The sequence below is a fragment of the Salvia hispanica genome, chromosome 1, assembly GCF_029641045.1.
Source record: "Salvia hispanica isolate PSC_SH4W2 chromosome 1, Shi_PSC_v1, whole genome shotgun sequence".
Classification (NCBI taxonomy): Eukaryota; Viridiplantae; Streptophyta; class Magnoliopsida; order Lamiales; family Lamiaceae; genus Salvia; species Salvia hispanica.
The window spans coordinates 32,093,047-32,105,146 of record NC_142692.1 but is presented as its reverse complement, the minus strand read 5'-3'; the positions used below and the strand labels follow the sequence as shown (position 1 = coordinate 32,105,146).

Sequence of the window (12,100 nt, the reverse complement as noted above, 5' to 3'; positions counted from 1 at the left end):
TAGCTTTGAACCTTAACATTGCTTCAAATTGTACTGAAAGTAGTAGGGCATCCACAACACTAATCTTTTAATAAAAATCTGATATTTCCGAAAAAAGTAAAAAACAATGCCACATGGCAGGCTTTGAGCACACCGTTGTTCAAACTCCGCAAGCTGTGCTTTGAGAAAAATAATACAATCAGATCCAGTCATGATGAGTAATGAGCTATGGAGAACGACTTCACTTGTCGAGTGATTTTTGAAATAGAATGTAAAGAGAAGTTTGATTTTCTTGCATCATATCATTGATTTCAAACCAAATTCGGATACTACTACAAAATAATTCTCTCGTCAAAATCAGACATCAAAGATTCAACAACCAACTAAAATTACAAAAAAATAAAAATAAAAATTGAATCCAAAAAACATGGGATGGTTACATATTTATCTGTTTGTTTCCGAGGAATTTAGTTGTAAACTGATAGGCAGAATTAAGGGCTTATTACCAATTACTTTAGGACTCTGCTCCAAAAGGCCAACCCTTCATGTACTCGGCTCGCTGTGAACAGGCTCGTCAGTTGAGTCACCGAATGAGGAAGCCAGGTATTGAGCTAGGCTTTGCTGAGAAATTGATGTCTGTGGAACTTCACTAGAAACTTTAGCTTTTTTCATAGTGACGGATTTAGGCAGCCAGGACTTATTCTCTGGGGCAGGAGTATCCTTTCTTTTAACAGGATCCAACATCTTCCATGGATCTTCTACCATTTCCTTGATGTAATACAAATCTGGTCGCACTTCAGCTGAAACAGATTCACGTGACCCTCCTCTCCCGCCACTCATTCTTGAACCTGGAGTTACGCTATTACCAAATGATCGACCCCTGCCTCTACCAGACTCGAGATGCCTGCTGCCTCCACGCCCTGATGCTTGGGGACTACTGTAGTAGTTCTGACTTCTGCCTCTACCATAATAAGGATGGTCCTCCTGTCCAAAGCTAGGATTGCTGAAATGACCACCTCTTGACATGTTTGGTGGGCTCACATAGTTAAGGGCGATGCCTGGTCCACCCTGGGCATTCGGAGGATTACCCCGTGGTCTACCTGCAAATTCCATTGGTCCACCCCACGCATTTGGAGGATTACCTCGTGGTCTACCTGCAAATTCCATCGGTCCACGCCAGGCATTTGGAGGATTACCTTGTGGTCCACCTGCAAATTCCATCGGTCCACCCCTGATATTTGGAGGATTACCTTGTGGTCTGGTAGCGAATTCCATCGGTCCACCCCAGGCAGTTGGAGGATTACCTTGTGGTCCACCTCTTTGATCGGGATAGTTGACACCTGGAGTTTGATATGATTGGTTTGGAGCCGTACTTCGATATGTAGGTCCAGGAGGCATATGTTGATGTGCAGGTCCTGTTGATAACATAAACAAGCATTCAATGAAAAGAAGCATAGGCATACAAAAATCAACTCGAGCATTCAAACACCAGAACTTTCTCTTGGCAAGGATTTCATTGTAGCTACATAAAACTTACAACACAAAGCAATTTCCAATTTCCACAAATACACAAAAGAATAAATCAAACTAGTATCAACTCTACTAATTGCAATGGAGCACATCAAAGTGTTGAATAATAAACATCAAAAGCAGACATAAGCTCATCTCAAAAGACAAGATTGATATTATTATATTAATATCATTAGAAAATAAAAATAAGGAGAATATATGTAAAAATAAATCGGGAGCATGTGAGACCTGAGGAGCGTCCGTGTGAGACCTGAGGAGTAATATTATCTCTCCTACTTCCAGAGAATGCTGCCATAGGGTCAGTGTAATAATCAAATCTTGGTGAAAAATATTGAGTTGGAACAGAAGTGCTTTCTCCTTCAACAAGAGGGTTTGCAAGGCCACCAGATGCCAATGATCTATCAGTGTTTGCAACTGTTGTATCAGCAGCTTCAATTCGCATTGCCTTCAGCCTTTCCCTTCTTTTCTGAGACTCCTCCATATCACCCAACGCTTAAAGAAGAATCAATCTGCTAACGAAACGAACATATTTGTTATGATCTTTATATCACAGACTATTTTTCAAATAAGATTTATCAAAGATAAAAGTTACAAGGAACTAATTTCCAATATACACCCTACAAAGTAATATGTAGGGATTAGTTATTGGCTACTGAAAATTAGTTGCGAATTCAATTTCCTCTGCCAAAGGCCAAATGGTACAATGAGAAGGATATGATTGAAAATCCAATTCTCTAGCTGTTAACACTATCACTGTTTTCCACCAGTTTCAACACACTCGTACATTCTTTCACTCTCATATTCACTCTCAAACCTTTTGAACAAAAAAAATCTCACAACATATGCACAACTTCACGAACTCAAGATTCATCCAAGCACACTTGCTTCATAGTTTCCTGCAAGTTCCAAGCAGTTGGATTCGATACTTTTCCACATTCAAGTTTCTTCCATTGAGAAATACCCGTATTTCATTTACCAACCTCAAGAACTTCCCTTAGGAAATAAGTTCTGCATTCAAGATTTTTCCCTCACGTATGACATACAAATCAATATTTTAACAAATAAAACGAAAACCGAGTTCTTCACAAATTTTCATGCTAGGGTTGAGTGGATTTGGAGCCTAATAACAAATTTCCATGCTTCACAAACATTCACGTAGTGCACCAAAACAGTATAATTCAATTTTTGGGATTAATTCCATCCTCGAACACCTATGACATAAATCCCCCCATTTCCTACTCATAATTCCCAACACATGCTCACTTAATTTCTGAAACGATAAATAAGAAATAGAAAAAGGAATAGTGAATACAATTGTTTACGACTGAGTGAGCATGCAAGTCTGTAGAGGTGATGATTCCTGATTGAGTTAAGCCTTGTGTTAAACGGAGGCAGCGAAGGCTACTGTTGCTTCTGTCTGCTTTTAGCGAATTAAACCGCGAATTCGGCACGGCGGTGGTGCTAGGGTTTGAGTTTAGAATTGGGGATTTTCACCGTCTTCTTCTGCTGTTGTAAGATACCCATTACCCTTTTCGTATGAATAATTGTCTGATTAGTTACTTTTTTTTCATTAGTTTCATTTCAATTCGTCTAGTACAGTTTAAAATTTAAATTAAACTTTTTTTTTTAATTACTCTATTCATCATTTTTTCATTTTCTTTTCTATTTCTTTATCTTGCCAGATTCCATATTTTATCAGCTTATTTCACCCACATTTTATTAGTATAACTAATATATATATATATATATATATATATAGGGGATGTATTCAAATCCTTTTCATATCTTTTGTCCTTTTTCCTTCTTAATCCTAGCCCCACGATTTTGTCATCTGACGGTTAGATTAATGCCACGTGTCATTTAATAATGCACATTTCATTCTAATAATGCACAGCGGCTAATAATGCAACATTATAGACTAATAATGCACATTTGCATTCTAATAATGCACAACGGCTAGTAATGCAACATTATAGACTAATAATGCATTGATCACAACCATCCAATTCAAGGATCCAAGGGCTGAGATTAAGAAAGAAATAGGACACTTAGGCTGCAAAGGAGCCTAACGCACCCCTATATATATATATGTGAGATTTATTCATCTAACTTATTCAATCCAATTTATTTTTCAGAAAACACGTACCGAAACTAAATAGAACTCTTATTAGAAGACGTAGGCAGTAATTATGTAGTTGTAGAATATCAACTTAAGTATTCATAATAATTTGACAATGATAAGATCGCAATACAAGATAAAATAATCTCTCTCAGATCATCCATAAAATTTGAGAATTTAGGGACATTACAAGTTTTAGTCCAAAAACTAGTAAGTATGAGAGAGATTATAAAAAACGTGATTAAAATATTATTAATTATAGAGTAGATATCATCCCATTAGAGAAAAAAATATTTTTATAAAAGAAAATTTCTAATATAAAGGAAAACACCAAAGTAAAATGAAAAAAAGGAAAGTGTGATAGGGATATGTAAAATCCAATATTTATGCATTTCTTGATTACTATGCTGTTTGGAGCCTCCAAATGAGCATATTATCAAATGATGAATAGGAGATGAGACTTGGCCAGAACCTTTGTCTAAGCAGCAAGGAGTTTAGACATTATTGTATGAGATGTCGAGTTCGAGCAGATTTTTTTTTTAAAGAAAAAAAAGAATAGGAGATGAGACGTGGCGTTAACATATGAGAATGTAAAAGTTGCACTATGGAATATTGTAATACGGCTAAACGATTTCAGGATAGAGACAATGGCACATTCCAAGTGAGGATAAGCACTAATTCAGAATCAGCACTCGATACCAACCTCAAGAACTTCCCTTGGGAAATAACGTATGACAAACAAATCCAGATTTTAATAAATACTCCCTCCGTCCCGCTTTAGTAATCTCATTGACTTTTCTACCATCTTTTTATAAAAATGATAAAAAATAGTTAAAGTGGAGAAATAATAAAGTAAGAGAGACAATAATATAGATAAGACTCTTCTCTATATTATTCTATCTCTTAATTTACTATTTCTCCTCTTTAACTATTTTTTATCATTTTTACAAAAAGAGGACAGAAAAGTCAATGAGACTGCTAAAGCGGGACGGAGGAAGTATAACGAAAACCAAGTTCTTTATGTATTTCTTTTTTCTAGTACCATGATTTCATTAAGCTATCAAATGCGAGTGCTTGTCCAGAAACTAAAATAAGGTGACTTAATATCAAAGATCAATGTAAAATATACTCTCTCCATTCTAAAAATATGTTCAAGATTCAGAATCTAAAAAAACATAAGACTGAAACAAAAACAGTAGAGTAAGATTCATAATCTGAATGAACATAAGATGGGACCAAAAAGTATTCTCCTAGTACAGAACGATGGTACAGAATTTAGAAGTTAGAATCAGAGCGGCATGTCCTGAAAACTTCAGCCCTCATCACATCGATTGGAATGTGCTCATTGGTATACCTCTCAGGACCTATATACATGCCTGTTTTCTCCAACAGCTGAAGCCCTTCTTCTCGCCCAAATCTCGAAGAGTACAGTTTCAGATACTCAATGTCCTGGACACAACGTCGTGCCAAACAGATTTAGTTACAGAATAAGATGACTCAATAAGGAACGAACGTGCCATCAAAATCCATAAACGAAAGTGAACTACAACTGGATTAATGGAATGGAAGAATCTGAATTGTATGGTCATAAGGTACACGAAATCTTTTCATTTTTACTGATATTGAACTTCACAAAACATGCAAGCACAATGCCGAACAGGAAAATATATGGAATTCTCATTGGAGTTACCTGCAAACCACTTAAAAGCCGCTCAAGTCGCAAGGAGGCAACGGGTTCAGCTGAAGACGAGAAGACTTGACCAGGGTAATATAAGACTCCGTCACCTGGAGGGAGGCCACGCCGAAACTTAATCTGGAAAAGGGATGAAAGAAGTGTGTCAAGGTGCAACGGGTGATTAAAAGCCATGGAAGGACATCGACTTCATATCCTGTACAATATCAAGTTACCTCAGCACTAGGAACTGATGCCTTCTCATAGCAATTAGCTCCCCAGTAGAGGAAACCGGTTCCGCCTTCTTTCCATACTCGCCACATTACAGCACGATGCTGGGTGCCTCGCATCCCCAAATGCCAATTAGGATGAGGATCTGCCGGCCCCATGCATACATAAGTCCACCACTCCTGTGTAAAGGCGTAGATACATATGTTAAGAAAAGACCATAGAAGATCATAACAAACTTAGGTGTTGGGGGTAGAAGAGCATTATTTCTTAGGCGTTTAAACTGCATTACCTCGCCATTTTCAGGTTGTATTTCTGCTATGATATCCTTCGCCAGATCTTCGCGATTTCCAATCACCCATTCACTGCAAGGGAAAGAGAAAATGATGGTTCCCTAGTCTATACTATACTATTTTTGAAAAAAGATGTCAAAACCAGCAATCTCAAGTCCACTCTACCATATTTTACAATGACATATTCACATGTCTAAATTTAAACACAAAGTTGTATGGAGAAGATAAAATGCACATTTCACCATTTCGGGATTTTAGAAGATATGGAAACTTCAGATGAATGGTTCAGATTCAGTTGCAGCCACACATGCACTTAAGCTGATTTGCTTAAAACTAAACCTAGAAGAAAGAGGTTGAAAGATTTAGTACCTTGTGCAATATATTTGATTGTGAGGACGAAGAAACTCTGGAACTTTAAGAAATGATTCAAAGTTATTTGAGGCTAAGGGTGCATCACTTGGACCTGAGTTAACAAGAAACAAAAATGAGAGTGGAACATTCTGAAGAATAGCCACTGTTATCTTTTAGATTTGATTTGTTAGTAAATTTATTCAAATTCCTATTAGTAGGAGTTCAGTTTCAGTGGTAGTTGCAATCTTTAGGTTTAATTATTATTTCCAGTATAGGATATCTTTAGGTTTATCTTGCAGAATATTTATCAGTTAGGATTCTTTGTAATTTTCCATAAATACCTCCTTCAAGATTGAAGTAAGGAATCCAAGGGATCAGATTTTGTGCCGCAGCCTCGTAATAAAGCAATGTGTTACATGAAATGAAGTAATGCAGTTCTGCTGCCTTAATCACTAAGAAGGTGCTTGGTATGATGGAATGGAAGATGGGATAGAATGATCATTCCTACCTCCATTCTACTTATTTTGTTGGGTATAATATATTCTTAGGAATCACCATACGTAATATAGTAGGAATAGCCATTCATTCCTGAAGCCATGGTATTAGCCCTTCCTAGTCCTTCTACAGTTTTTTTTTTTGACAAAAGTATCAATATATATTTTATGCTTTGACAACAGCCTTAGATAATATCGAGTCATTCATCTATGAACACATACACACTCTCTCAGATTAGGCATTATATGATCTCCAGTTCCAGGTTGATATGCCCAGACATGTGATAGGTTGCCATGCAGTTCCACTGAATTATATTGTTATACAAAGATGTCAATCAATTTTACATGTAACATATCAATCCTATGATAATGCAACAATCATGATTCCATTCTTTCGTATTCCTTGTGAATACCAAGCATAGGAATCACCCAAGGTTTGTCATTCCATTCCTACCGGCGTTCCATTCCCCACCACATTCCGGTCCATTATACCAAGCACCTCTGAAGTTACTTAACTTTGTATTATAGTCAAGTAGTTCTAATAGATGTTCATGATGCAATGTCAAGAAGAAGCTATTCAATCTCCGGATTCACACGTGTGCCATTTCTGTTGTTACCTATAACTCGACAAAAAATATTTGTAGGTGGATACACGGACAATCAAATTTTTTAAACTGATTATTATGAACTCACAGGCACCCTAGGATCGAGTCAATTCCAGTTTGCTCAAATAAAAATTTCATTTTTCCAGCAAGTTTAACATCATGTTCAGATATACACACATGGAGGTCAAATATCAAATTCCTCAAGTTAAAAGGAAAATACTCACCACAATAATAAGTTGTCATAATACGGGCATCAGGTGCGTAAGCTTGGATCTCACTTGCCATGTTACGAATAGCTTCATAATGCTCGAGGTTGAGTGGCTGGAGGGATAGAAACAAGAAAGAAGGGTGTGCCATCAATCAGTTACAGGGTAATATTTATTTCAGAGGAAGAATAGTTTCTATAAGGTAGAGAAGTCGTCAGATACAAAAATATTTGAATACATATATTGCTCTTGTATGCTAGAATTTAGTAAGGTTTAATCCTGATGATTGAACAAGAGCACATTTTTCAGCTTGCCAAGTATGTTATTTCTACCCAACGAATGCGATAAGCAGAAGTCAGTTACACCCTATTTCCTTCAGCTATTGCTATCAATACACATCGTAAAAAAATCTCCTAAATTTTTTCAAGAAATATGCATGTTCAGACATATCACTCCCATGTCCTCACCTCATCCCACAGATAGAAGTAGGCCTTCCTCCAATGATTCTTTGTTCGTAATAGCTCCACTTCTCTTTGCAGAAAGTTCTTTGCTGTATCGCCACTAACGCACATTAAGAAGCAAATATGAAATAATCAAATTAAGAAACAGAAAGAGCAGGATACACTTAGCCAAGGGGCAAGTAAATATATACCAGGAGACTACTGGACTATCTGGTACAGCATATGCTGCAAGCCTGGGGTTAGACAGATACTCGTCTGATTTCGGATGATCAGCTGCATGAACATGGACATGAATCAGCACGCCAAAGTCAGAGAAATTTAATGAGTGGAACAGAGCAGGAATGTAGTAATGGATTAGTCATACTTTGATATCCTCATAAATATTTGTAAACGGTGAAATGCAGATGCAACAATTATACTCGACAGATAACTTAATTGTTGTAGAGGTACATTATCACTTTATTAGAGTGACCTAAAACTTCTTCTTGTTACCTGGCCATGGACAGGTGTAAGTCAGAACTCGCATTCCTTCACGCCATCTGCAGAAGTATGGGCTGATTTTATATTGAAGCATCCACTGAAAATGCTCATCCAGTGCCTCGTACCACTGGCTACTTCCATGCTCAACACCAAACCGGTCCTCAATCACCGTATCGGATATCTATCTATCATTAAGGAATTCACCGTCATCTACAATTTCACTTCAGTTCAGTAGACAATAAGTACAAACAGAGGCCAACTTGTATGAGATAATTTATAGAAACTATTACGAGGAAGGGTAAAAAGGGCAAGGATTGTCAAAGTGGAGAATTGCATACTATTAGTCCGGATGGAATAGTAACAACAGAACATGAGGTTGAATTTCGCACCATAGGATCCAGATCTGTTCAATAGATACTGAAACCACGGGAACGAGATTACTGAGATCAACTTTGACAAACTGTCAAATAGATAATTCAGCTACACTTGGAACAGATGATCAGCTAAACAACAATTTAGCTTTTGCAGAAAGCATAATACAAGGATACACCAATAACAGCTGGAAGAGAAGGTGTGACTGGAAGAACGAAATCCCAGACTGTTAAACTCATCTTCACTCGGATTGAAAAGTTTGAAATGGCATCCTCCTCCATCATATCACCTGAACCATTATCTAGATAAAGATCCGAAAATGATGGCATTTCAAGCACTTTTCTCAAAGAAGAAGATGCACATTTCACTCTCTCTGCCTATAATTTAATAAGAAATTGATCTATTAGCAGCCTGCAGGAACATCTATATAATTTCAAGATTAATCTCTCAGCTGACAAAAAACCAAGGAACCCACCACTTCATCCAGTGGCTTTCCATCAATTGGCTCCAGAAAATCAAGACAATTTAATAATTCTTGGTACATGTGATTCCTCTCAGCTTTGTTTGGGGACTGTACAGTAGATCTGTAACAACACAGAATCACGAAGAGAAGATAACATAAGTGAATATGCACAAATTTCACACTATATGAATTACAAAGAAATACAATCAGATGATTACTGTGTGTCAGCTCGTGTAGCAGTAATTATGAATTCCCCTTCATACTGACCAGGGGGCTGGATTTCCGGGACATCGATTGAAACATAGACTGCCGTTGTTTCTCTGCAAGGATATCAAGATGTTTTGAGGATCATAGACTTAGTTCAGACTTCAGACGGAATGAATTTCGATATGTTCAGTACCCAGGAAGAAGGTTCAGTTGAGACACGGGTACTTCAAGCGGCACAAGGGCATCGGGAACACCCAAGATTGGTACAACACGCCTCACTTTCAACGACTCACCAACTATCAATCTGCATGAATGATGTATCCAAAAACATTAGCCTCCTCAATTTTCTAATTTACAATAGTATAAGAGAACAAATTTTGTACTATATTTAAAAGACAAACCTATCACCAGAAGTGGAGCACAGATCAGTACATTGCATCTGCACGGTTCCAGCTACAGTAGATCCGGCCCAAGAAACTTTTGGACGTATAGCTATCTGGAAATTCTCCCTCTCATTTCTTGCTGCCAAAAGAGATATCTTCAACAAAAATAGTGTCAGAGAGAAGGAGATATGCTGATTTGTGCATATAATATGGAACAATACAGTATTTGCATGCACATCTTGTGGCCTTCAATCTATTCACCCACATACGTTAGATTCTCCTGAATCTACAAACTCACACTGGATACAAATCACACAACCAATCTAGAGGATATAACAACAAAAACTACAAATGGAGAACAACAGTTAACCCTTAGCTCTAAAAGGTAAAGCTCGTTTAAACTTACGGGCTCCAATGTACGAGGCATGTCTTGTGGGCCGACATTCGCTGTGCTTGGCATGCACCAGGCATGAACTAACTCGGACGAATGAACTTTCAGGGGGTCAATGGAGGTCCTCAACAAATTTGGATCTTGTATGCCACTTTCGCCCCATCCATACGCTGTTCCACCTCCTGCTACACCCTCAACTGGCGGTACCATTGCCTCCGGATGGCCCCCTACATTTACCACAACAATCACCTCACCAAATCAGTTCAATTTCGATGTCCACTACAAGAATTTAGAACCACTAGTTTTTCCTTTTTCATCTTTGGAGCACAATAAATCCTATTAATCAATCTCAATTAAGCATCTCAACGAAAAACGGAAATCCATCCTTGTCTCCTGAAGCATCACTTTACACCCCTTTTCCACCTCCATTCATCAACCTTCCGAGTACAAATAATTCGCAACAATTTAACTAAAAAATGGTAACAAAATTCAAACTCCTCGTTTAACTTAACACAATAATCCCTACAAAAACATAACTATATGAAAAATTAAACCACAGAATATATAACTCAATCATCCTCAGGCAGAGAATTAACTAAACTAATCACCAAATAACACGAATTTAATCAGCCTAAACCCACACTAAACATTCATCAAATACACACAGGATGACGCTTACCGGAGCTGTCCATTGCTACAATTCCGATTTAAATAACCACAAAACTATTACAATTTCGAAATTATATTATGTGGTTCGAGTTAGGTGATCCGAGGTAGGAAATTGCAGGGATTATAAGGGAGTTTTTGATTGAGATTATTTATATAATTGTGATGTAATGAAGAGACAAAGCACGGGAGTTTCGTGGCATTGTCCGTCACCGTCATAGTGAAATTATATTACTGCCACTCTACTTCTTGCTATTTCCACTCCCACTTCAGATTTAAACGGTTAATTATATAGAGTACCCAAATTTAATTATTTTTATTTATGGTTTATATTTACCTTGAACGACTATAGTCCACAGAAAATACTATTCGTAGTGAAGAATAAGAATTTTAATGCAAAATAGATAAAAAGAGAAAATATAATTGAAATATTTTGGTTTAAAAATGAAATTTATCAAGAAAGAAACTAGCAAGTTTATATCTAGAGATTAATTTTAGATCGTAGACGAAAATATATTTAATTTTCAAATTAGAGGTTATAATACTATCTCGTAAGTTTAGTATTAGGGTGAAGATGTTGGAATAAAAGAACGAGCAGTGATGAATGAAATTGTATATGCATAATTAAACCTTTTAATATGTTATACTGAAAATTGATTTATGAATATTAATTAATATAAAATGAATTACATAGTAATATTATTCTGCAACAATTTAGGAAAGTATTAGTAGTATAATTTTATATTTACATATTTTAATAAAAAAATTTATTAAATATCTTCTTCCATCCCATGAAAATATAGACTTAACAATGTAAATTTTAATAGTATGAAATTGATAAAATATAATATAGATTGAATGTAAATTGTTAGTGAAGAATGAGATCGCCTCAATAAGAGAGAAAAACTTATCAAAAATGAATGTGAACTAATTTTGTTGGATAGTTCAAACTTGAAAAAAAGAAGACTATTATTTGGGGATATGGAGAGTATTGTATAATTATTTCAAATCAAGTTTGAAATCATGTGAAAATTTATCAAAAAAATTTCATATTATTTCTTTTTTATTGTTGTAGAATAATATTAACTAATAACAACACTAATTTTTAATTTAGTTCAACAGAATTTAAAATAGAGGGGCATTAAGCACATATATCTTTACATGAATTTAATTTTGTAGTAGAAATATGCAGATACTATG

General features: G+C 36.2%; 2 protein-coding genes across 3 annotated transcripts; both read right to left on the bottom strand.

The window, feature by feature from the left end:
* Positions 1 to 251: 251 nt before the first annotated feature.
* On the bottom strand, positions 252 to 3,059 carry SIC (hydroxyproline-rich glycoprotein family protein). Of its 2 annotated transcripts, none has more exons than XM_048120088.2 (3): positions 2,822 to 3,059; positions 1,738 to 2,021; positions 252 to 1,394 (listed from the first exon to the last, which is right to left on the bottom strand). In XM_048120088.2, the coding sequence occupies exons 2-3, from the start codon at positions 1,988 to 1,990 to the stop codon at positions 523 to 525; spliced, it is 1,125 nt and encodes a 374-aa protein (XP_047976045.1). In that variant the 5' UTR covers positions 1,991 to 2,021; positions 2,822 to 3,059; the 3' UTR covers positions 252 to 522. The 2 variants fall into 2 exon arrangements, with proteins under 2 accessions (XP_047976045.1, XP_047976044.1); XM_048120087.2 differs by having other exon boundaries at positions 1,738 to 2,018; positions 2,822 to 3,058.
* A 1,669-nt stretch (positions 3,060 to 4,728) lies between these two features.
* LOC125223460 (alpha-1,6-mannosyl-glycoprotein 2-beta-N-acetylglucosaminyltransferase) lies at positions 4,729 to 11,073 on the bottom strand. Its single transcript, XM_048126622.2, has 16 exons — positions 10,914 to 11,073; positions 10,250 to 10,461; positions 9,862 to 9,998; positions 9,654 to 9,764; positions 9,472 to 9,573; positions 9,266 to 9,374; positions 8,967 to 9,167; positions 8,431 to 8,599; positions 8,130 to 8,211; positions 7,945 to 8,038; positions 7,496 to 7,592; positions 6,191 to 6,284; positions 5,821 to 5,893; positions 5,537 to 5,710; positions 5,319 to 5,441; positions 4,729 to 5,077 (listed from the first exon to the last, which is right to left on the bottom strand). The coding sequence occupies exons 1-16, from the start codon at positions 10,924 to 10,926 to the stop codon at positions 4,904 to 4,906; spliced, it is 1,965 nt and encodes a 654-aa protein (XP_047982579.1). The 5' UTR covers positions 10,927 to 11,073; the 3' UTR covers positions 4,729 to 4,903.
* Between the last annotated feature and the right edge of the window lie 1,027 nt (positions 11,074 to 12,100).

Bases quoted from the DNA above. Each gene is read 5' to 3' on its own strand.
- SIC (XM_048120088.2), bottom strand. From the start codon at position 1,990: ATGGAGGAGTCTCAGAAAAGAAGGGAAAGGCTGAAGGCAATGCGAATT. The intron at 1,395-1,737 runs GTCTCACATGCT...TGTTATCAACAG, and splicing joins CTCACACGGACGCTCCTCAG to GACCTGCACATCAACATATG.
- LOC125223460 (XM_048126622.2), bottom strand. The intron at 8,600-8,966 runs GTATCCTTGTAT...AATGATAGATAG, and splicing joins CTCTTCCAGCTGTTATTGGT to ATATCCGATACGGTGATTGA. The intron at 8,039-8,129 runs GTATATATTTAC...AATGTGCGTTAG, and splicing joins GATAGTCCAGTAGTCTCCTG to TGGCGATACAGCAAAGAACT.